Source organism: Suricata suricatta, chromosome 10, assembly GCF_006229205.1.
Source record: "Suricata suricatta isolate VVHF042 chromosome 10, meerkat_22Aug2017_6uvM2_HiC, whole genome shotgun sequence".
Taxonomy (NCBI): Eukaryota; Metazoa; Chordata; class Mammalia; order Carnivora; family Herpestidae; genus Suricata; species Suricata suricatta.
This window is the reverse complement of record NC_043709.1, coordinates 109,407,021-109,433,329: the sequence shown is the minus strand read 5'-3', so window position 1 is coordinate 109,433,329 and position 26,309 is coordinate 109,407,021. Positions and strand designations below refer to the sequence as shown.

At 36.7% G+C, this 26,309-nt stretch overlaps 1 protein-coding gene across 1 annotated transcript in view; it reads left to right on the top strand.

Moving 5' to 3' along the window:
- Positions 1-424: 424 nt before the first annotated feature.
- Positions 425-26,309, top strand: part of EPC1 (enhancer of polycomb homolog 1) — a 93,418-nt gene continuing 67,533 nt past the window's right edge. The window contains exon 1 of the mRNA XM_029953692.1: positions 425-683. Coding sequence (XP_029809552.1) covers positions 681-683 — 3 coding nt within the window. The 5' untranslated portion in view covers positions 425-680. The remainder of the gene's footprint in view (positions 684-26,309) is intronic.

Below are 26,309 nucleotides of genomic sequence, written 5' to 3'. Positions count from 1 at the left end.
TGTCAAATAAAAAATGTTTTGATGGTAATAGTTTTCAAATGGCCATGTTTGTATCCAAATTATGTATCAACGCTTGCGAAGTGATAAACGATTTGCTTAAGAAAAGCATTATATTCCGTTAAAACCCCCATATAGGAAATAAGAGTGTTCCTTAAGACGTTAAAAGGGCATTTTCCTGAGCTAGCAGGCAGTCGTGGGTGCTATTGTTTTGCAGTGTCACTTAATAGCGAGCTTAGACTTTTGTCATTTGGGTAGCTGTGCTTTTAAAAGCCCAGTGTAAAATGGCACACACACTGCATTTTTTTCCGAGCTGCAGGAGGCGGGGGGAGCGGGGGATAGTGCAGACTGTAGGGACACTGCCCTCCTAACCAATCAGAGCACGCCTGCTTGCCATCGCAAAGTTGTTAACCCCAGAGTCTTCTGGCTGCCGCTGCCTCCTCTGCTTTTAGTCTTCCGTGGATATTTCTCCGATTTTTTCCAAACGCCCACAGATCCTGGGGGAAGCCACCCCGTTCAGCCACTGATCATGGAAGAAAGTATTACTTTTTATTTACCAAATATTTTAAAGATGTTTGAAGATCCATATGCTGCCTGGAGGCTGTTGTTTCTAGGGACACAAGTATCCAGCCTATATTGTTACAATTATTTTTCAAGAACTGGCTTCTTCTTTGCCTACACTAATGGTAAGTTTGTAATTTTTAACATTTGTGTCATTAAATATTTGAATGAGCCAGGAGATGAAGAGGGTTTTCATTGTGTTTCTTCTAACAAAACCAATCTTTGTATTTTTCTTTAGCTTTGATCTCTGCATATTCCACCTAATCTTGTCTGGCTAATTTTTACTAAAAGAAAAAAATAGTTTTTTTGTTTTCATTATTAAAGCTAAATATTTATAATATAAATTATACTTTAATTACTGTGAACTACAGGGGAACTCAGCTATTTCAAGATGGACTTGTTTTGTGCCAGCAATGTTGGTAATGCCAAATATGTGCATATCCCCTTTATAAAAATTATGTATTACCTAATTTGTCCAGGACTAAATTATCTTCAGGCAAACTATGGATGTAGTTTTTGTTTCTTCGTTTTGTTTTTTTTTTTAAATAGGCCTATTGTGGTTTTCTTGATGGATTACTTGGATACAAACTACAGAAAAGCTGCCCTTGGTATAATGAAGGTGGAGATTGACATAATCGGGTTTATATTAAGTTATGGCTGTTACTAAATAGTGGATCTTTTATTTGCTGATCAGATCTAAACTTGTATTCCATAATATTAATTCTTTGAAGCTCTTCATTAGATAATCTTTGCAGATCTGGCTTGTTTTTCTCCAAAAAGGTACATTTGGGAGACATTTTGTAATTTTTGGCATTTTTCTAATTTTTTTTCTTTTTGCACACGGTGGGAGATCTTTTTTGTTTTGCATTGATCTGTGTTGGTGGCGCTGTCGTGCTCCTCAACAATTTATGTCAGTTTCACTAAAAGAAAAAAGGAGGAAAAAAAAGAGGTGGGGCAAGATTTGATCTATTATCTTATCCCTTTATTTCCTTAAAGAAAGTTCAATTTGGTCAGAGGAATTATTCAGTTGTGTGATTGAAATGTTTTTTGTGAACTGTGCACTGTGGGTGAGAGCAGACATGTCCTCACAACCAGTCCAGGGAGCATCGGAGACAAGCATGCAGTTTGCAGTTGTGTTTTATCTGATCTGATTATCTCTGGATCAGAAATCTTCAATAATAAGTTGTTGGTTTACCCTCACTTTCCTCGGTAACATTTTGCATTTTCTTCAAACCACAATACCATAGGTGTTCATGTTTTTTCAATGTAACAAAATGTTTCAGTTTTAGTTCACTCAATGTTGCCAAAGTTGAATTTCGTTTTGAACCTAGAGATTTCTTAAATAACTGTTCTAAGTTTCTCCTGGGAATTTTCCACTAGTTTGACATACAATAATGCCTACATTATTATTTTGAAATGATACTGCAGTTGATTTATGTATATCCTTGTTTTGAAAAGAGCAAATATTTTGGAATAACATAATTTTTTGAGAATATGTACACAACTGCTTCTAACTTTAAAAATACTGGTATTCATGTATCTAAATGTAGGTAAATGTTTCTCATCTTTGTTCATATTGAGAATTATCTGATGAGAGAATATGGGGTTTAGGCCCAAAGCCTCCCAAGAACAAAACATATACTATGATATGACATAGGTTATTCCCGTCTCTGTGGACATTTTAGTTGTTTATGAAGATAGTAAGTATGTCCTTCATTTACAAAGAAAGTGGGAGGAATCAATAATTGTACCTAAAAACATAATATTTTGCAAAATAAAATAAAAACAACTGAAATATTATCCCAGACAACCTTACCATATGATTGAATAATTTCTTGAGAGAGTGAAAATTTCTGGACTTATTGTCTTTATTCACTTTGAAATATGTAAATGCTTATTTCACTGATTTTAAATTCTGAAGTAAAAGAACGTGTGAAAATGACTAGGAATAGTATTTCTGATTTTTGTGTCCCTGTAATTTATCTGTATCGGACTCTTTCCTTGAACTTCACAAATATTTATGTATTATATCTATATTTTGTTTATACAATGCTATAAAAATTTGAAAATGTCCACTGTAACATTTTATTTCTTTATAAAATGTAAATGCCCCCAGCAAGACTAGTTTTGACATTATAGATTATTTATAGAATGAAATACTGCAGGTGTAAATATATTATCTCACCCTCTGGTTATTCTGGAGAGTTTAGTTCTCTGAAGTTGATCTACTGAATAAGATAGACTTCCCAATATGCTTGTTACTAAAATATTCTGTTATTCCGCTGCTGATATATTTTATTTTAATTTGTTAAAACTAAAAAGGTTTATGCACTGTAGTGCCCCTTTTAAAAACAAACTGATGCTATGAAGTCCATATATAGCTATGCAATGTTCTTTGTTCTCCTATATCATTGACTATTACATCATTGATTATGAAGTAACCATTATAGTTAAATCTCCACTTCTTAAAATCATCCATATTATCCTTATATTAAAAGTATTCTTTTATGTGTGACTCTTAACATCACTATGTAGGCAAGGAGGTTTAAATGCAGGAGGCAGAAACAATTTATTATTTTATATTATTCTCCATTTTTAAATCCACCTTGTGCTTCATTTCAGCTCTGGATTCTATGGACATTAATTTTTTTTAATAGAAAATATTTTGTGGGCATTCAGTTCATGAGTTGGGTGTGATTTAGACTAGAATTATTATAAACTATAATGTTTCTCTCTTGAAAAAAATCTTTATTTATTAATTGTAGTCCAGAGAGAACTCAGTTTTCCATAGTAACAGTTGCCAGATCACGAGCAATGAGAAAATAATCTTTTAAAAATCCTGAAATGTCATTTTAGTTAATAATTATGTATTTATTTCTTTCTTGCATGCCATTTTCTCAGAGATAGAAGCAAATAACAAAATTGACTATTTTAAAATGTCATATCATATTTTTTTACCCTGCCCATCCCTCTGATGGAGGGGAGGGGTCAATGAGTAGTGAAATAGCCAAAAACAGGTTGCAGGAAAAAATGAATAAATGAAACCAAAGACACGAAGAATTTGTAAATCATATTCTAAACAATAAACCTCAGAAAAATGAACTTGAAATTATGGACTTCAGTCAGTAACAGAAATAATATGGAAATTTTATTAAGACTTAATGTAATGAACCATACAATGTCCTAATTTATTAATTTGTATTTATTGGTATTGCTGAAGATAGAGGAAATTTTCAGGTTAGCCAAACCTATTAGGAAAGATGAAATAACAAATAGAAGAGATATTAAGACAACCTAACATAAAAGGCTAAAAATATTAGCCAGGACCAATCTAAGATACCTTGGAATGAACTTCTGTAGAAGAAGGAAATATAGCTGAAAATTTAGCACTCAGACCTGAAATTGCACATTTCCAACTCCACCCACTTCTTGTGCATATTGACCTCTGCTGTTTCTTGGACCTATCATTACTTTCCATAAGACCATTCAGATTCACTACTATCCTCAGCATGTTTGTGCAAGGAAGGAGAAGGGGAAAGTAACAGACAAAATGAGTATTTGTGGTATAACTTTTTTTAATCTTTCCAAGAGATTCTTAAATGGAGAGTCTAAAGAGAAAATAAAGCAATTATTTGTTTATGAAAAAGATGAAAGGGTTGTACTTTATACTTGATTTGTTCAACATTTTTATTTTATTTTAATTTCTTTTTTTATTAAAGTTTTTTACTGTTTTATTTATTTGAGAGAGAGAGAGAGAGAGAGAGAGAGAGAGAGAGAGAGAGAGAGAGAGAGAATCTGAAAACAGGCTCCAGGCTCTGAATTATCTGCCAGCACAGAGCCTGACACGGGACTCGAACCACTAACGCGAGATCATGACCTGAGCGAAAGCCGGACGCTCTACTGAGCCACCCAGGCGCCCCTTATTTTAATTTCTTAATGTTTATTTCTGAGTGAGAGAGAGAGCGCGCGCGCGCCTGGGGGAGGGGCAGAGACAGACACCGACAGAATCCCAAGCAGGCTCCAGGCTCTGAGCTGTCAGCACAGAGCCTGACGCGGGGCTTGAACTCATGAACTGTGAGATCATGACCTGAGCTGGACACTTAACCAACTGAGCCACCCTAGCATCCCAATTTGTTCAAGATTCATTTTTATTTGGGGGATTTATTTGTTCTAGATTTTCCTACCTATTATGTGCCATTGTGCTAAGATGCGGGGGTATAAGAACAGGTAAGCATCTTTGCTCTCATGAAGTTTATAGTCCAAGAAGGTTCAAAGGTCTGATCTAAGGTGTTAGATGTTGGTGAGGTGGGAGAGGTCCCATTTGGGAATAAAGGCCAAATAAGATTTCCAGAACAACAAAAAAATTTTCTTTTAATTAAAAAGTGTTCTTATGGGGATTTAATAGTATCCTTCTATTGAAGAATCATTATTTGGGCTCTAAATATTCACACATTGAGGGAAAAATAACCCTTAGATTTTAGATGTAGCCCAAATAGATGTTATGTAGACAGTTAACTAATCCAAATTCCTATTGCAAAGTGGGGAATAAAACATAAACTTATTTGCTTGAAAACAGAGACAGAGAATATCACTTTGGTAGCAGGGATTTGGGGTGTGTCTGTGTGAGGTCCATTTAATGAAAACTTTTAAATACGGGAGAGCCTCATTTTGTACATTTTGTACATTTTGTTCACACTGTCATGAAGTGTCTGAATTAAATATAAACTGTGAGATGAAGCAAGGAAATACAATGACAGTGTTAAAGGATTATATCAAAATTAAAATATTTTTATTTTAAAATATGTAATATTTTAATGATATATGTAACAGAAGCTTTTAAAATAAAAACAGGTATTTTAATCTACAAAAATAACATAATTACACATTTGGCTAATAGTTAATTAGTTAAGCATGTCAGATATGGAACAGGAAATTAAGACTGCTGTTATGGGGTGCCTGGGTAACTTAGTCGTTTAAGCACCCAACTCTTGATTTCAGCTCAGGTCCTGATTTTGTGGTTCATGAGATTGAGCCCCACATGGGGTTCTGTACTAACAGTGCACAGAGCCTACTTGGCATTCTCTCCTTTTCTCTCTCTGCTTCTCCTCCTCTCGCTCTCTCAAAATAAATAAATAAAAACTTTAAAAAAGTTGTTTAAAAAAATGACTGCTATTATATGCAGATAATCGATTTGGAGCAGAAGGATCTCTACATTAAGGATTCTTTACATATGGTTTATGATGACCTCAAGAATAAAGTCATCAAATTACTAAGCCACAGAGCCAATTAATCCATACTAGCTTGTACTAGTCGAGACCTTGATGGTCATAGCTGGGTGATAGCAAGTTCCCCCGCTAAAATTCAAAAAAAAAACCAAATGCATGACACCAGTTATGTGTGATCATGGGCTGATTAGCCATTAGTCCATCGAGATATCCTATTTGAGATAATTGTAGGATTTGAATAAAGAATTGAAATGGCCCTGAGGTAAGAACCAGATGCCAGATATAGTTCCAATATAGAAACCCCGATGTTGAAATGGCCTGGAGTGAGAAGAGGTACACATTTAAGCAAGGATTGCTGGTATTTTCGAGGCCAGGTGATTAAGTCTTTTGGACAGTTGAGGTCCATAGAAGAACTATCCATGAAATCAGTTAATGCACAATTACACATAGTATGTCTTATGTAATATTAATAGATATATTGTACTTACTTAAGTATGCCACTTAGTTTGCTTTGTACTAACAAAGAGCCTTACTGACAGTGGCGAAAAAAATATGGCCATTTATGATTTCAACTAAATCACTAACAGGAAGTAAGCCTGTTCTAGGTTTGGTTCAGTAGCTTAACAGTATTACCAAGCTCCTTAGCATGGTCCATCCATTCTTCTACATTGCCACAATGTTAGCAATGTCTTTCCTCGTAGTCCTGTTATGGCTGCTGCAGCTCCAAGCATCACAGCTTGATATTACAATTTCCAAAGGGAAGAGAGGTTCTCTTAATGCATCTTTTCACAAGGGAAGAAATTCTTTCCAGAGGCCCACAGCACAATGCTTGTTAGAGCTCATTGGTTAGGTTTGTAGGATGTGTTCATATCTTACCCAGTCATGGACAAAGATACGAAATTTCCCAATTGGTCTGGCTAGGGAAGAGCTCATGGAAGAATGGATACCTGCTCAGTATCCAGGGCTCAATATGGTTAGTTTCTCTTTGCTTTGTATCAACTTGAACTGCTTTGTGTGAACTTCTTAAGCGACAAAAGTTAAATATCTGTTTTCATAGAGACCAGACTGGGCACAAAGGTAGCTAATTAAAACACACACACACACACACACACACACACACACACACACACTCACGCATGCATGCAGGCACGCACACACGCGCACACACACTGAAAACAAACATTTAATCAGAGTCTACTATGCTTCAGTTTCTAGCTAAATTCTACCTTTATTATATCCTTAATTTATCACACAAACTTTGGAACTAGGACAGTTATTATACCCATTTACCAGAAGTGGAAACTGAGGCTTAGAGAAGGTTTGACCCACATTACCCAGTAAATTAAAAAAGCTGGGAAGTTTGAAATCAGAGGCTGTGTACTTATCTATGCTTCTATACTATACTATACATTAGATGTTTGTAAAACTTATGTTCTGTAAATGGACGTCTTTTAAAAGCACTAAATGATGACACTGTTTGAATGAATCTGCCAGTGAATCATTTTATAAATCTAGTAGTATTTTCATTAAAACAGTAATTGGCCACCTCACTTATCAGCTGTATATATCTGAATTTTTGTATGTTGAGTTTGCTGAAGGAATACTTGTACCACACCTTACCTCTTCAACAACATTTCACGAAATTCTTTCAGAAGTTGGATTTTTATGGGGGGAAAAAGATCAAAGCCTAGAGATTCAGTGAGGCTTAGTTGAATCAAGTACATGATTCATAGCACTAGGTCCCAATTGAATATTGGCATCTATTTCACAGCTTCCAAGTTCAGTTTTATGTACAAAATGTTTCTATCTTAGCCACGTTTGGAATGTATGGAAGTTTACCCCTCTGGGATGTTTTGGGGGGATTCAATGTACTCTAGATCAGTGGATCTCAAACTTTAGTGTGCCCAGAATCACCAAAAACCCTAGCTGTGGGGGTTGCTAGACCCCACAGCTAGGGTTCCTGACTTGGTTGGTGGAGGTGGAGCCTGAGAAGCTACATTTCTGCCACCCTCCCAGATGCTGCTGGTGCTGCTGATGCTGCTGGCCCCCAGGGACCACCCTTCGAGTCCCTGCTCTAGAGAATCAGATGGTACCTGCCATGATAAATAGTTTGACTTTGAAATATCCCAAACTTAAGAGGATGCCATTTAATATTTGGCAAATACATGAATAAACACACATTAAAATACTCAATAGGGTTGTCAGGATAGCCTCTCTGAAAAGGTGAAAGTTGTGCAATGACCTAAAGGGAGGAGTCTTCTTATGCCTCAGCATGAATATCACATTTCAGATTTATTTGCCAGCAAATCATATATGTGTGTATTTTTAACCTTTAAGTAGCAATCTACAATTTACAAAGTATTTTTAAAAGCAGGTAAAAATTGAACTTAGTTGGGCTCAATAGCTTACATCTGAGAAGTACTTCTGTATCCATGGCATTTTTGTGTTTTTTCTCAAGATTTTATGCCACCAGCCATTGATGCCCCACATTCACTAGTAGGACATGGTTTCGATGAGACTGAGAAAGAGGCTGCCATGCCAATGACCTATATTTAGCTTTGAAACTCAGGCCGCTGCCCCAATCCCCTGGAAACTCTCCAATCTCCAAGACAAAGGTCACAACCTCTAGTTGAAAAACACTATCACATGCCAAGGAGTGAAAAGGACGTTTTCAAAAAGTTTAATTGCTCCAGGGCTTTCACACTTAAGAAATTTTTTTTTATTTCTGAAGGGCTTTGTGCTCATTTTCCACTAAAATAGGAAGTCCAAGAAACAAACTGCTAACATAAATGGGTTAAGAACATTCCCAGAAGCCAATGTAAACTTTGAGCTATCCTTTTAAACCACTAGAGGCTTCATCAAGAAACTAATGTGAAGTACCCTGAAGAGGCAAGAGCAGTAAGGGTGGACTGGTATGGTCCAGTATCAAAAAGAGTCATTCAGCATCTGTATAGTAATAAACTCAGATCATTTAAAATGATCTGAACCTGCCAAAGGGTACTGTCCAACACAATAGTAAAGAGCCTCCTATAACTATGTAAATTTAAATTTGAATTAAAATTAAAAATTTAGTAGCTACACCTGGCTAGTGGCTACCATATTGGGTAACAGATTCATGGAACATTTCTATCTTAGTCTGTTCAGGCTGCTATTACAATACAATAGCATGGGTAGGTTATAAACAACAAAAATTCATTGCTCACAGTTACAGAGCCTGGAAGTTCAACATCAAGGTGCTGTCAGATTCAAGTGTCCAGTGCGGGTCATCGTGTCCTGCACTGTCTTTTTTGCTGTGTCCTTACACAGCAGAAGGGGTGAGGGAGCTCTTTGGGGTTTGTTTTACAGAGGCACTAATCCCATTCATGAGGTTTCTGCCTCATGACCTAATCACCTCCCAAAGGCCCCACCTCCAAATACCATCACATTGGGGGTTAGTATTTCAATATATGAATTTCAGGGGGATATAAGCATTCAATCTATTGCAGTTTCCATGACTGCATAAAATTCTATTGGTTCTTCAGACCTTGGTGGGCTCATAGTGTTGCCCCAGTGCTTCTCAACTCCTCCTGTAGTTAGAATTATCTGGAAACTTAAAAACAAAATGCCTGCACCACATCCCCAGTGATTCTAGTTGGTCTAGGATCAGATCTAGGCATGAGCATTTTCCAAAAGTTATTCACAGGATTCTGATACGCAGCTAGGGCTGAAAATTGCTAAGTTACTCTACTGAAGTAAGCCATTAAACCAAAAATTTAAGAGATTAGTAGTACTGCTATGTCTCATTGTAATATTTCAAAAGTTACAATCCATCTAATATAAAGTGAGGAAGGTTCAAACCAAATGAAAGAATAACTGGACAGTCGGGCCAATTCTGTGGGATGAAACATTGACTGCCTAATGAACACAACATTGGCGGGAAGAAAAACAGCCCAGTAACCACGGGTAGTCTTGTGATACTAAAAGACTATTCTGAAGTTAATTTGAGTTTTTAAAAAATAATGTGAAAATTATTAAAGTTAACATCCAAGGAAGCTCTTCCTTATGTTTTAAATATAGTTTACAAATCTTATCATATTTATAAACCTTGCACATTTTAGACATCAGTCCTTTAAAATTTGGTCTTATTTATAGTATTACTTAAATACTTTCCAACTTTTTATTCCCCTTTACACTGCACTTATAAATTTATTGCATACAGTTGCTTCCCCTGGCATCTAGTAAACATTTCCTGAAGTAAGAAAGTCTTACATACCTAATAAACTTAAATTCTAAGTATGGTGATTCTTAAATTCTCTTTAATGTTTTGACACTGCATATAACTTTGTAGGAATTTTACTTAAAGTCTAATAGGCTCACCTCTTACAAAACACTTCTGTACATATTCCAAGTCTTTCTGGAGTTGAAAGATTCTTACCTACTAAGAATGTCTTACCTACTAAGAATTGTTTAATCCCAGAAAGATGTAGAATGAGTCTAACAAACTTGTTATATCCTACCAAACGATTTTGGGGTGATGCCTTCCCAACTGAAATTTTTTATCTGCCTTCTCAGCTTATTGTGGTTTCTTGATGAGAAGAGGTTTTGGGCTGGAGCACACTAGAGCCTTGTTTGAGACACTCATGTAACATTCTGTGCCTTATTTATATTCATTGTATCAGAAAAAAGCAAAATCATTTGTTCAAGATACTGAGCCATCTCTTTCTTAACCTTTTTCCAAGTCAGGTGAGAATCTTTGATCCACACACACACACAAGTGGCTACAACAATGAACAAATATTTCTTAATTTTTAGTCCTTTAGAATATATCCTTTAGATATAAAGGATTTTATCTAAGGGTTTTATCTAGATTTATATATAAATCTAGACACCTCTGAACTTGGCAGAATTCTTCACATACTGTCTTATAGGACAGTCAACTCTTGGAGATACTCACAGTTACTTAACTGACAATCTCTCTCATGCCTTTGTCTGAAGATGTGGTCATAATTTCCAAGCATATTCTATTGGTAAGGTTTTTTTTTAACCCCCAGAATAGCTGACTAGAGGCTTCTCCATACTCATTTTCTATTGAAGACATATGAAAGCAATTTAAGTACACAGATTTTCTGTTGAGTTCCTAGCTCTGGCCTTTACTACATGTATAAGCTTGAGCTGGTTACTTAACTGTGCAGACCCTCAGTTTCCTCTTTTATGAAACAAGTAATGTTACTTACCTTACCTGGCATTGTGAGGCTACAATGAGTGAAAGCACTTAAAGCACCAAGAATAATAGCACCTGACATATCATACGCATTCAGTATATGCTCTAAGTTCATTTTTTCATACACCCCTGATGTCGGTGATCAAAATGGGTTTTACGCAGTCTGTTGGAAATTAAAAAGATCACCCCTTTCAGGTGTATGGATGTTGCAGTATTAGAGAGGCTCTCATTATCCTCCGCAGCTACTCTTAAAAGTCAGGAAAGTCAGCCTTTCCAATGCAACAATTCAGGTTCCTTTGTTACCTGCTGTTCATTCATGAAATAAACCTTTATTGCTCTTCTACTGTATTAAAAACAACAACATTGTGCTGAGCCTTAGAGGATTAGAGAGAAGAGAAAAGCCATTGCGAATTGGGGTAGACTTCATGGAGAAAGATACTTTTGACCAGGGCCTTGAAAGGCATGTAGGCTTTAACATGTAGAAACTGAGAAAAGACATTCCAGGTAAAGAAAGCCAATGTGAGCTACAGGCAAGGAGAAGAGAAAACACATGGCAATTGGAGATGCCAGCTAGAAGTCCAGTGTAGGTAGAAAGTAAGCTATGATGTGTGCGGGGTCAGAGACTGGGAAAGATGGACCTGTGACGGTAGCTTGGAGCCATCACTAGGAGGATTTGGAATCCCAAGCTAGGGAACCTGGGTGTCAGTTATTGCCAATAGAACACCAATTCAAATGTTAGTGATTAGCCAAAAAAAAAAAAAAATGGTGATGAAATAAATAGGAGGAAACTACTTCTTTCTTACCTCACTATTTACCCATTAGCCTGAGTATAGGAAGAGCTTAATGGTTTGGATCTCTTTCCAGGTAAGTTTTGATGGGGAGAATAAAGAGGAATAGAAAAGGTTGAAAAATTTGGGACACTGTTCAGTAAATGTGGACACTGAGCAGCAGGGGGCAGCATGAGGGCACCGAAAAGTTAAAAGAATGCGTAGGGCATTTGCTTCTTGACATATTTCTTGACAATTATGAATTTAGATCTATAAGGCTACTTATGTTAATAATAACTTAGTACTCTTTTCCGAGAAATGAATATAAATTAAAAGAGAAAGGAATAAAAGTAACAAGCTGGCTGATGGCAGAATAGCATCGCTGTTTAAGAGCATAGCAATACACAGTTGTCTTTGTATTATTTCCTTTCAGAGTTCATATAGATTTGAAAATGTCTAAGTTTCAATTTGAAAGCAATTGGTTTTCATTTGGAAAACCTTTATGACTCTTAAAGATTTTGCATTTTTTTCAAAGTACCATTGTTCAGCTACACTGTGTCTAAGGGAACTAGTAAAAAAAAACAAGAAAATACTAGAAAATAAAATTGTAGTTAAATAATGAATACAAATTTTAATATACATTCTATTTTATACACAAATATATGAAGTTTTAAGTTTTGGCTTTTTCTGATTATGAAATTTTTGGACTTTCAAATGGAATTTTTTTCTTTGTATATAAAATTTGAGACTATTTTAAATTTCATATTTTTCTGGTAAAATTCACCTTTTACTAACCGTTTTAGAAATTTGGGTGGTTCATGATAGGAAAAGTAGAAAATTAGAATTTCCCTGTAGATTTTTTTTTTTTTAGCTCTGGAATTTACCATTATGAATGTTCCTTTACACTCACCAGAAAATCTCTCTTGTTGTATGAGGAAGATGGTATACTACTGCTCATATACTATACACTTACAGAGAAACTTTCTTTGTTCCTTCATGATTCTCTCGGTGCCCATCCTGCATGTGTAGGAGGTTGTGATCTCTGCATGGATCGCCCTGCGTGTGCTGCTTTTTGTTCCCTCATTTCACCTTTCTGTATGCTTCTTTCCATGTATGAACATAATATGTCATATGTCATGCTTGTCAGTTAAAATTTTTTTTCAGTGTTTATTTGGGGGGGTGAGGCAGACAGAGAGGGAGACCCAGAATGTGAAGCAGGCTTCAGGTTCTGAGCTGTTGGCACAGAGCACAATGAGGGGCTGAAACTCACCAACCGGAGTTGAAGTCTAACACCCAACTGACTGGGCCACCGAGGTGCCCCTGTTTTTCTTTAAGGTTTATTTATTTTTGAGAGAGAGGAATAGACAGAGCATGAGCAGGAAATGGGAAGAGAGAGAGAGACACAGGATCCAAAGCAGGCTCCAGGCTCTGAGCTGTCAGCACAGAGCCTAACGTGGGGCTCGAACTTATGAGCAGTGAGATCATGACCTGAACCAAAGTCGTTCACTTAATCAACTAAGCCACCCAGACACCCCTATACTTGTCACTTTAAATGGCCACATAAGCTGGGGGCTAACTCTTCCGTAAGGGTTGAATATTGATTTCTACTTTCATTAAGGAAAATCTGAAATGATGAATAAACGTTTAGTTTTAGATAGTTTACCTGAAAATTAGCTCTCAAATATCATGAAAGGAGATAAAAAAAAAACTTTGTACGTTTATGAAGCATTTCTTGTATATTTTATATCAAACATTTGTAAGTTTAAAAATATAAAAATAAAAAAAATGTTAACATTACCTTTCAAACCAGGTTACACCAGGATGTACACACAGGACAGACCCTGTTTATTTTTACAGGAGCTAAATCCATTAAAGGAAACAACATCTTTTTCTTTTGTATCACCCATGATTCGTAATACAATGCTTGCACAGAGGCCGGGCCCAATAATTAAAACATTAGGAAAATTTATTAAAGTATATGTAACATAATCTAGTTTTAAAAAATATAATGTTTTATTTATTTTTGGTACAGAGAGAAACAGAGCATGAGAGGGGGAGGGGCAGAGAGAGAGGGAGACAGAATCTGAAGCAGGCTCCAAGGTCCGAGCTGTCAACACAGAGTCCCACAAGGGGCTCGAACCCACGAATGTGAGATCATGATGTGAGCCAAAGGTGGAGGCTTAGCCAACTGAGCCACCCAGGCACCCTTAATCTAGTTATTTGATATAAAGATTTAAATGTATTCTTTATACATTTATACTTTTCAAATTGTTAAACTAGTTAAATTGTTATTATTATTGTTCTGGTTGTTGCCATTTGGTATTTTTCTTAGTGTCAGGATAATATTATTGGGTTATTTTCTTAATTTATTACATAGAAATTCCCTGTACTTTTCCAGTGAGAATATCAGACTAATTGCAGCTCTTTTATTACTAGATTTAATTATTTTGATCATTTCTGCTTCAGCATTTATTTTGAACTTTGTCTCTTTCTTTAGATAATAATTCTCATTCCTTATTTGCCAGTTTTAATGATATTTTTATAAGCTACAGGGATTTCTCAGATCACATTTGGCCATACTTATGGCAAAGTTACTTCTACTAAGCAACCTTTTGTTTAAGCATCGAGTGTTACTAATTACCAACTAGTAAGACCATTATATCTTTGACTCAGTAAAATCACCCTCCCTCTAGGGCATAGCTTTCATGATTTTATTTGCTCTTACACTCTTCATAAGGGTTTTCTACACTATGTAAACATATAGCCATGAAATATGAAAGGCATAATTACTATGAAAATTATATATCCTCATTTTTTTCTGTCAACTATAGGAAAGGTGAGATGTTTACACAATTTGGCAGTTGGAAAGTTGGGAGTGATCATCAAGTCTTAGTGCTTTTTTTAAAGTCCATTTTTTTCAAATGGCCCAGGGTCATTAAGATCAAGATCATACAGCTAGTTGGTGGGAAGAAGCAGGATTAGAGCCTACATCTTTTAACATAAAATGCACGTGAATAACTATTTAATACAGATGAGATAGCCAAGCATGGGTTATTTTTTAATTCACTGATGACTCAATTACAAAAACGTAACATGGCTTAAAAATCTTGTCTTTCTAAAAATAGTCTTAAAAACCCACCTAATGGAGGGGATGCTATTGTAAAGTTAGATTCTTTTCTCTGTACTTAAAATTGTTTTGTTTTTTATTCCCACTGAGAATTGAGAAAATAGATTTTTAAGAATGACCATTAAACAGAATGTAGTTCAAAATACTTCTGAAGAACCATTCATTTTCAAATAGACCATGAAAGTTTATTTGAAGAAGCACAGATTCTGACCCTAAGGTTTCTTTCTTAAAAAGAAAGTTTCTTTTCTTTTTAAGGTTTTGAGCGTTTCTTTTTATAGAAAATAATGACTGAACAGCTGGTGTATACCCCGTTTAGCATTTATACTAAAATGAAGGTAATTAGGACCTGGTTTAGCCTACTCTAGGGAAACCAACTTTCCAACCTATACTGGAAACTATTCCTTAATTTTTTTTTTTACGAAAAATGCTCAGCTTTTTTGATGAAATAGTATTATCTAATAATTCATATTGAAATCTTAGCATAATGACAGGCACAGAAACTATATTGTAGAATTTTGTAAATGAGAAAGTGCAAGCGTCCCTGGGTGGCTCGGTCAGTTGGGCATCTGACTTCAGTTCAGTTCACGATCTCATAGTTTGGAGTTTGAGCCCCATGTCAGGCTCTGTGCTGACAAATTAAAAAAAAAATTTTTTTAATGAGATAGTGCATGTAAAGCACCCAGCCACAGTAAAAACTCAGTAAATTTACCAAATTTGGTTACATGGCTTCTATTCCTAACAATATTTAGAGGCATGAACTATCTCCATGTTACAGAAGAGAAAATTGCAACTCAAAGAAGTCATAATTTAAGTTTACAGAGCTAGGAGAAAGCAGAGTTGACCATCACACCCAAATCACATCTGATTCTGGAGCTAGTATTTTTAACCACTACATATTAGCCATTTGTTTTATTGGTGTGTTATCTGCTAGAAACCTTAAAGGTTGCTTTTAGAATGGGAGAAATTGAGTTGCCTGGGTGGCTAAGTCAGTTAAGTGTCTGAATTCAGCCCAGGTCATGATCTCACAGCTCATGAGTTTGAGCCCTGCATTGGGCTCTGCGCTGACTACTCAGAGCCCGGAGACTGCTTTGGATTCTGTCTGTGTGTCTCTCCGCCCCCTTCCGCTTGCGCGCGCGCGCGCGCTCTCTCTCTCAGAAATAAACAAACATTAAAAAATAGTTTTTGAGTTAAAAATAATAAAATGGGGGAAATTAGTGAGCAGAGAAAATTCAGAAAAATATTCTTTATTAATTTTTTGTTCTAAATGGGGTAATCATGAGAAAGGAATTTTTGAGAAAAATATATTAAAGTTGTAAAAATTTATAATTGTAAGAATTATAAAGCAGGAACATTTCTTAGAATACTTCAAATTTAGATTTTTTTGAAGTTTTATTTTGTGCTAAACTCTCTTTAGAACAGTTGAAAAAATTATGGCCAGATAAATTAAAAGGGCCAAGAAAAGATTATTGCAAAATAAATGAAATGGGTGAATTTGGTATTGTGTTCAAGATTTCCCATTTAAGGAAATGTCCAAAGCCCACTAGTCTGGCAATCAAATCTTCTGCGATCAACTGCATGATTTGGGCGGGCATAGATTTTTCTGTTATTTTGGGGCATGTATATGTATGCCCTTCCTAACCACTACAGTGAAATTGAAATAATAAATTCTCCCTTAATATTCATTTAGTACTTTGTAGCTGTCAAAATGTTTCACTATATTATCTTATTTGTTCTTCATAATGGCCTAAAAGAGGAAAACAGGTATTCTTTAACCTAAATATACGTGATACTTAAGGCTTAGAAATTAAATCATTTCTATCGGATCATACTGCTAGGAAATGCTAGATAGTAGGTTAGCATACACAGCTTCAAATATGGATGCCAGTGTTCCTTTCAGTACATGATGCTGTATCTTACTTTACCATGTTACTACTCTGAATCCAAAATCTTTGAGTGTTTTTACACAAAGCACTCACCCTGAGGGAAACAGTAGCAGCTTGTACTGAGAGGCCCTCACCCGCTGAGAGCTTGCTTGACCAGATCTGGAGATTGAGCAGTCACTGAGTTCAAAGAGTCACTTGGCAATGGGGGGATGGTGCACCAGAGTTCCTTGTAGATTTAAACATAGGAATGATACAAAGCTACTAAAGGAAAACAAAACAAAAAAATTCGAGATGAGTGTAATATATATAAATTAGCTCTGTGTGTGCATGTGTGTGCATGTGCAACTTTGGTTTCATATGAGGACTTTTTCAGCTTGGTTTTGTTTCCTTAGAGAGTTTTGAAAGTCTTTACAATTTATGTTGTTTTATACTGTATATATAGGGGGGGAAGCTCTGAAAAATTAAATGATCTATGGGATAAAATAGAATTAAAAAGTCCTTTAAAAATAGCTCCTGTTTATTGAGCATTACTTTTGTATCAGGTGCATGATAAACTCTTTGAATTAATGATTCTATTGAATCAATGTATCAGCCTACATGGTAGAGTCTGTTGATTACTATTTCACTGATGGAGAAACTGCAGCTCCAAGAGTTTAAGTGAGAATAAAAATCCCTGAATCAAAGTGATTCACCATGTTCTTTTTAATAGAAAAAATTTGGGACAGAAACATAGTTAAATAATTTGGTTAATTTGGTATTAAATACCAAATATATTGCCAAGGTATAGCAATCTGCTAAATTCTGTCAGTTAGAATTCTGTTCAATTTTATACTTAAATGTCTTATTTTGCACTGTTTTTAGCAAGATAAATATCTTAACTGATAAGGATAATACTCTACATTTATAAGATCTTTATGCTTTTTTCAAAGTTCACAAATCAGACTTCTCAAGTAATTAAAGGAGTAACTTTATCAGAAAAAAAAAACGTTTATTTCCTTGAATTACCTAGATTAGAATTTCCCAAAGTGTGCTTTTATAGAACTAAAGGTAAAAATTGATAGTATATAGTAAGGGGTTGCATGGTCAGATAAATTTGGAAAATACTGTAATGGCATTTGTAAATAGATTTCTTTTCTGCAGGAGTTGTCCTGATCCTGTGCCTTGTGAACCTATACATACTTTTTAAAAAGATATAATAGTATTTTTCTAACTTACTGAGTTTTTAAATGTTTATTTATTTTGAGGGTGGTGCACAGAGAGAGAAAAAGAGAGAGAAAATCCCAAGCAGACTCTAGGCTGTCAGTGCAGAGCCCAATGCAGGGCTCGAACTCATGAACCATGAGATCATGACCTCCACTGAAATCAGAAATCAGACAGTTAACTGAGCCACCCAGGCACCCCTCTAATTTACTAGCCTTAGACATAACTCTTTATGTACCTCATCTCAGAATGCAAACTCTGGAATTAGTGTTTAATGGAATATACTTTTGAAAAATGCTAAACTAATATCTGGGAAGAAATACTTATATTTTAGACCTTACATAATGATATTTAAGATATTTTGCCATTAAGTCAGAATGACAGTAAAATTGTCAACCTTCATTTATGTAGACCTGGCACTATTGTTATTCAAAGAATAGCAGACATTTGTTCTATGCCTTAAGCCATGAAAATTCAAACCCATTTTTTATTTTAAATGTTCTCTTAGATAATATGTGTTCTTTATAATAAAGAAAAGTCAGCACAGCCCATAAGTGTACTTTAAGAGGTTGATGCTTATGTGAATTATAGTATATACATAGGCTAAATATCTCTGTCACAAAATAATCTTATAAAAATATTTAACAAGGAGAGAATTATTCTCAGATTATATTGAAAAGTCATGGGGTGCCTGGGTTGCTCATTCGGTTAAATGTCTGACTTCAGCTCAGGTCATGATCTCATGGTTTGTGAGTTTGAGTCCCATGTGAAGCTCTGTGGTGACAGCTCAGAGCCTAGAGCCTATTTCGGATTCTGTGTCTCCTTCTCTCTCTGCCCCTCCCCTGCTTACACTCTGTCTCTGTCTCTCTCAAAAATAAATATGCATGAAAAACATTTTTTTAAAAGTAAGGACCACCCACAAAACAATATTCAAAACCATTCCAATATTATAAAACAAGCAAATGAAAAATAAAACCCAGAAAGGACTGGAAGAAATAAAAACATCAAAATGTTAATCTCATTATGAAGAAATCAGTTAAACCCCAAATATAATATTCAAACACATGTGCTACCACAGTGTACCTGTGTTGATTTTTGGCTTATGAGTCTAGTGTTTGGGAAACTTAATTCAGAAGAAGATCTGGATGTGACTTACATCCTTATTAGTAACTCATTTAAGCAAATTGGGTTGGTTTTTTGTTTACTAGTTTCTTCAACTTTAAAGATGGAAGATAAGTTTCACTTCCTCCTGTAACTAGGATTTTGTAAAGACTTGTGAAATAATGGAATGTATTCTCTTTTAATGTCTAATGTGGGAGGTGCTGATGATGTTAGCTACCCTGTGTCCCTGGCTCTGTCCTGAAGCAAAGCTGATTTTTGGCCTCAAGGTGCTCTCACTCCTGTGGGCAAGTAACAAGAAAAGGATCACAGGAAAGTACTGGGAAATCACTTCAAAATTTTACTTGGCTTTGCTTGCCTGGTAAATGATTAATTAACATGCTTCAGGCACCACTCAGCCTTTGACTCCTCCAAACATCTCCACTCACCAGAGTATATTTTCCGCCCAGTGTCCTATAAGATATCGTGCTGGCTGTGATCTCCAGTGACGGCCTCGTTCTTTTTTTCTTCCTCCTTGACCTTTCTGGTCCTCCTTGAAACATTGAGCTCACCCAGCTTCTCTCTGTGCTTCTCCCAGCCTCTTGCCTCTCCTTCTCTGTCCTTTTCCTGGCTCCTGTTCTTCAGCTGTCTTCTCAATGTTGGTATCTGTCTGGCCGTGTTCTCCATGCCCTTCCCTTCTCATTCCATGAATCATTCTCTGCACCTATAATCTCAGTCCTTGCAGTTGAAATCATCACTTTCCCTTCCCTACTGGGGAAGAGAGGAGAAACCGGATTTAGAGTGTGAATCTAAATAATCGCACAACGGTTCCTCAAAGTATCATAAAGACTAGAGTGAAAGTAGAGCTGTAATTTCACTAATACTAATGTGCTAGATGATAGAGGATATAATTCTGTGCCCCAAGTTTCAAAAGGAAAATGATTTCCTGCTGTGGGTCATAAAAGCAATAGCAACTCACAAAAGTTTCTCTCTCTCTTGAAAGCCCTCTTCTCAATCTTTTTTGTTTACCACCCGCTAATCAATTTGATGTAAACCTTCCAATATGAATTTCTACTTCATGAACAGTTTTTCTCTTGTTTCTCCAAGATTCATTTCTTCACCCCATGTGCCATTTATACCATACTGATTTGTTTATGTTGCTTAGTAAAACTAAAGCTCAACTATAGTATATTTTATGTGCTCAGCTTGTAAGGCACCTAAAAGGTTACTACGTTCTCCTTCTCTCCCTCCCTTTTCCTTCTTCTCCCCCTGGCCTGCTTCTCTCTTCTCTCCTAACTCTCTCATTTTTATGCCTTTGCCTCTTAGAACCTTGGACTAACAAACACTTGGGCTACACACGGTAGTCTGTCAGGAAGTGCCACTCACTGAATTAAATGGGTAAACACTAATTTAACAAAATTCAGTTTAGATAAATACTACCAAATATGATATATATGTTGTAGTTCTTCAATTTTCCTTGTTTTCTAAGGTGGGCTTTTATTCTTCTGGCAAACTAATTGTTGGAATGTATGGACTTCCTCTAAAGTCCTGAATCGTTATTCAACTTTCAAATGATTTCCTGCTTATAACTCCTAGTTACGCACCCAACTGCATCTAGCTGTCTAGTGGTATCCTCCTTAAAATAATGTCACAGAGGTCTGATCAACTGCCCACTAGGACTGGGGAGGACAAGACCAGACCATGTGCTGGACCTGGGATTTAAGGAAGCCCCGTCCTCAAAATGGTTCAGCTTACCTAGTTGTTTCCAGGAGGTGCGTGGTCTAAATTTTGGAAAATCCTTGACTGTGTTCATAATAGATTTTCTATAAATTTAGGATTTTTTATTATACAAGATGTGTTATATTTCATTATTTTTAAATTTCTTTAAATTTCAATACTGCTGGCACCATTTTTGAATTTTTAAAAATATTCTAATTCAGAGAGGCCCAATTTTTTTGAGTTGTGTATATTTTTCTTTTGCCTTTCTTTTTTTTTCACTTAACGTTTGTATTGGAGATAAAGGTAAACTGAAATAACTTTGAGTCCATCCTGCTATGGTTTGCTAAGATTAATAATTTGCCTTTTATCCTTTTAAGGTAGAGAGAGATTATGTCTGGACATATTCTGAATACTTTATCTCAAATATAGATCTTAAACAGTCTGTACAGAATTCCATGTATAAATCAACTCTGTAGAGGAATCAGTTCAGATATAGTTTCTTTGACACTCTATTAAATACATTGCAAGACAATTGCAATATTTACTTTCTAATATTTCCTAGAGGGGAAAAATACATCATGAAAGCATTTCCAGTTTTTATTTCCCTAAATGTTATGTTGGAAGAATTATTTGATGCCATTGCTTTATATAGCTTATGAAAATAAGAAGCAGAAAGTTAAGAGAAATAACTATAATGAAAATTTAGTGCTTTTGCACAATGCTTTCAATTATAGCACTATCATTTTCTCATGTTGAGTTCATTATGCATTCACACATTTTAAAGAAATTAATTTCACTTTTTCTCAATTACATGTAAAGACAATATCTCTCTTTATTATTAGCTCTATGAGACTATAGAGATTGTGTCTTGTTTATCATTGTTCCCCAGCACAAACTGCTTTACCAAGTTCTTAGTAAACATCCAGTCAATATTTGTAGAATGTTTAAAGGAATGACTAGACTCCTGCTACCAAAACTGGCATCATAGTTTTCTAAATCTTATTGTTTCATCAAAGAGAGTGTAACTTCTTTGGATCACTAGCCATTCTTGCCCTCCTTCCTTCTGCCTCAGAAGACAGTTCTAACATTAATCCATTTACAATTCTTTGCTTTCAGCATACAAACATGCCCACATCTCTCCCACCTTCAAAAACAACACAATCTGTAACCCAAATAGCTAACCCTTTGTCTCTGCCTCTCCTCCCCTCATTGCCAAGCCTCTTGAAAGGGTGGGTTACATTGAACATCTCTCTTTCCTGACTTGTAGTTCACTCCACACTTCACTTTATGACCTGGATATGGGGGTTTCACTCTGAAATCAGACACCAGGGATTTCAGTCTCAGCATTGCCCATCACCAGCTTTGTGACCGTAGTCAGGTTTTGCAGATTCTCTAACAGGACAGATCTCATAGGACACTCATGAAAATTAAATGAAATAATGCATTTAAAATGTACTTCCACATTGTCTGGCACACAGTAAATGGTAGGTATTATTCTTACTGATTGAAAGTGTAATGGGAGTTCAAAGATGACAAACAATGGTGCAGACTTAAGAATTACTATTTTTTAAGAAATTTTTTTTTTAATGTATTATTTATTTCTGAGAGAGAGAGAGAGACATGGCGTGAGCAGGGGAGGGTCAGAGGGAGAGGGAGACACAGAATCCAAAGACAGGCTCCAGGCTCCGAGCTAACTGTCAGCACAGAGCCCGATGCGGGGACTCAAACCCACGAACCAAACCCACGAACCGCGAGATCATGATCTGAGGCGAAGCCAGACGCTCAACCTACTGAGCCACCCAGGTGCCCCAAGAATTATTACTTTGAATTCACCTAACCACTCACTCAGTCTTCATTAGGAAATTAGAACCCAGAGAGATTAAGTAGTCAAAATTTCAAGAAAGACATGACATTTGATTTGGGTTTTGAGGGATAATAACAATAGTTTATAATTACTGAATGTTTGCTGTGGGCCAGAGACCACTGTATATATTTGCATGGAATGTTTTATTGAATCTTTAAAATATTCCTGTGGGGTCGCATTTCTCATTTTGTGAGCTAGAAATATACTAGACAGAATATTTCAGGGAGAATCGGGAAAAAGGAATGAATGAAAATCTGGAGGCAGGAAAGACTTGCTGATTTCTAAAGATGGTGATGAGACTTACCAGCCAGAGTGATGAGCTTGTCTTAGGTAATAATGAGAAACGATGTTGGACAGAGTTAGGGAAAAGTTATGAGGTCTTAACAACCATACAAAAAAAATTTTTTTTTGGCTTTATCTAATGGGCAAAATAAAGAGCAGATATAAATAAGTGACTTGGGGAAAGGAGGATAGGCACGGAATGGGGATTTAAGCACACTGGGTGGGTGGCACGCACTATGAAGCCCTGAAGGGCAATTTGTCTTTCATATCCCCGGAAGCCTCTACCAGCCACTATTGGTTACCACTAGTTACTAGGAGAGCACCTGCAGTTTCCTGTAAAGTAGATGGTTAATAACTGTTTCTTGAAGGAATGAATGAAGAGAATTACGAATTCCTATTTTCCAGTTGTGACGTGATGAGAGCTGGCACCATGGTTAAGGCAATGGGAATGAAAATAAGTAGAAATGTTCTAGATAGCGTTTCAAAGAATAAGACTTGGGCACATATTGGACATGAATTTAGAACCATACTTCAGGTTTATTATATATAGTAAACTGCAGTGTTGGAGCAGTTGCATTTCACACATTTTTTGTTGTGCTTTCAGCAGAAGTTTTGTATTTGGTATAAATTGAAATGAAGCACATTTCAGCATAATGATATTATGAGTAATCATTATTACCCTTAAAACTTCTATCTTTTTACTTTCTACTCCTACTCCCTCAACCCAAGGGCTTACCAGCTTTACCACACACCTAGTTTGTTGTTGGAGTCTTCTACTGAACTCCGGTTAAATAAACCTCACCTTCACACTCCTAGCATTTGCCTCCTCACTGTTTTATTCATACAGTTGCTTTCTCCCATGAATACCTTTTCTTCTACCACTTCATTGCCTTTACCAACTGGAATATTAGTCATCCAAATCACATGCTATCTTCTCCATGATGTCTGATCAGCTCAGCTGGCACTGATTTTTCCTTCTGAACTCCTATAGCAACGCACTTCACCATACTGCTTTGTATCAGTCATTTGGTTTACTGGGTATCTCTTTACCAGAATCTTACTTGTATTCCCTCTGTTTAAACCTGAACCTTTATTTCTGCACTCCTGGTCCTTAGGAGGGAGGGAGGTGAATTGAGTAAGAGTCTTGAGACTCCAACATTTGGGTCCTTGGGAACCCTATAGGACCTAGGAGTCAGAAATGCAGGGCATTGGGCTGGATGGGGAATCGATGGAAAAAGAAAATGTCATTTAGCAGGCATATTATCTGTGAAAAGGCAAGCTTAATTTGTAAGCATGTCTCTGAACCTGCCATAGAAGATGATTCTAGAATTTCTAGAGAACAAGGAACTGATTTATACAGTGTCCATAAAGGATGTAGAAAATGTTATCCATAAGCTGTTATTTTCATGAAGTTTAAAAATACATATATTTGTTTCCATCGTGGTTCATTCATAACTTAAGATCCTATTTTGTTCTGTGAAGTCTATAAAGACTTTGTTCTATGAAGTCTTGTGTAAAAGCGATGGAATTCTACTTGGGGGATTTTTCAGAAATCTAATATCAGAGGCTGCAGAGGACTACTAGGCTAACAGGACTCTTAAACTTGGCTAAATAGGTGTCTATTTCACAGTATGGTTGGCAATTCTTGAGGCTCCCAGAATATGATATGGGCTCTCATGACTGAGTCTTCGCATATGCTCCTTCCCTTGCCTAATATACTTCTCTTCATTTTTTGGCAAGGTTAACTCATACTTATCCTACACAATTTTGACTCAGATACCATCTCCTCCAAAAAACCTTCCCTGAATGCTTTCATTACAGCCACTCCTGCCTGTTCCCACAATAGCCTGGGCTTTCATCATAACACTTACTTCAGGTGTGGCAGTTTTCATCTACAGGTCGCCCTCCACGAGCTCTGAGCTCTGCGGGTGTCAAGTCATCAGCAGCATACTTTAGCAGGCCACCAGGGCTCCGTCAATGTTTGCTCATTGAATAAATGCACAGTATTAGTATAGGAAATACAGATGAAAGTCCCTCTGCCTCCCAGAGGTAAGTTGTCAGTATTAGAATTTTAGGGTCACGTTTGAGAACTGGAATCTATGCATTCCTCGTCTTCTCCCCACCTGGTAGAAAAACTAGGCGGAAGACAGCAGTTTCCTATGCGCCTTAAGCAAGTTAACAGTTCCTGTCCAACCCAGTATTTAAGAATTGTGATTATTTTTACTGTGTAGCCCCCAGGGAAAAAAGCAGACCTATAAAACATTTTTTATGTCAGTGAATGGTTGAAATTTTGCTGCAAAACCTACTTAAACCCACCCCAAAAGTCTTTCTGGTTTTTGTTTATTTGTTTTAACATGCCACTGGAAAGAGCTCTCTGGATACCTATTTTCATGTATAATATAAACCAAATATTAATATATCACATGCATCTAAATTTCTTCTGATAATATAATTTTTCCCCCCTTTTTTCTTTTTTTGATTTGGCAGGAGCACTACAGGTCTTTTTATGATTCAATCTTATAAAGTTTTTCAGAGAACAAATTCTAAGTGTGAACCCATGATTATGTCATAGAAGCAGCATTTTCTTTCAGGACAAACAGAAAATCATGAGCTACGTTTAATGAATTGGCTGTACAATTTTGAAGTAGGTCTTACTTTAAATTTTTTCCCCTTATGGTTATAGTGTCCCAAAACAACTCCTTTTGCTTCAATTACAATGAAAAAGTGAATATGGGTAGATAAAACGCAAGATTTTAAAAAAAGACCTATTTTGGAGAGATAGGATGAAGATGCCTACTGTTTATACTGAGCCCCAGGGATGGGAACTGACCAAAGATTTGCTGCGGAGCCTGTCAAATATTAGAATCCAGAGTTTCATTAGACGTAAAAATAATCGCTGGTAAAAGTTCACCCGAAGTATCATTTTGCCCCTAATTTCGTCTGTATTTTTGTTTTAAAGACGTAAAAAGCTGCGATAACTAAGACTTGGTTCACCCACTGAATTTGCCATCGGTGCTCAGCGCCTCTGGAGCGCCCCTCCTAACCCCCACTGAGGGCGGCTTTGGCCCCCCAGCGTCGCCCCCGCCCCTCGCGCCGGCCGCTGGCGGGGGTGACAGGTGCCCAGCCCGCCCACCCCCGGGTAATAGCACCACCCCGCAATTCTCCCGCCGTTGCCGTCTGCAAAGCCGGCTTGCGGCTGGAGGTAGTTTGCCCGCACCTTTGCCTGTCAGAGAACGGCGCTGGGAGGGAGCGAGCGTGAGAAAGTGAGAGAGTGCGCGAGAGGGACTGGAGGACCGCGGAGTCGGCTCCCGGCGTCCGAGCGCCCAGTCTGCCCCGTCCCGCCCGTCCGCCTCCCGGCCCGCGGAGGGTGGGGGCCGCGAGCGGCG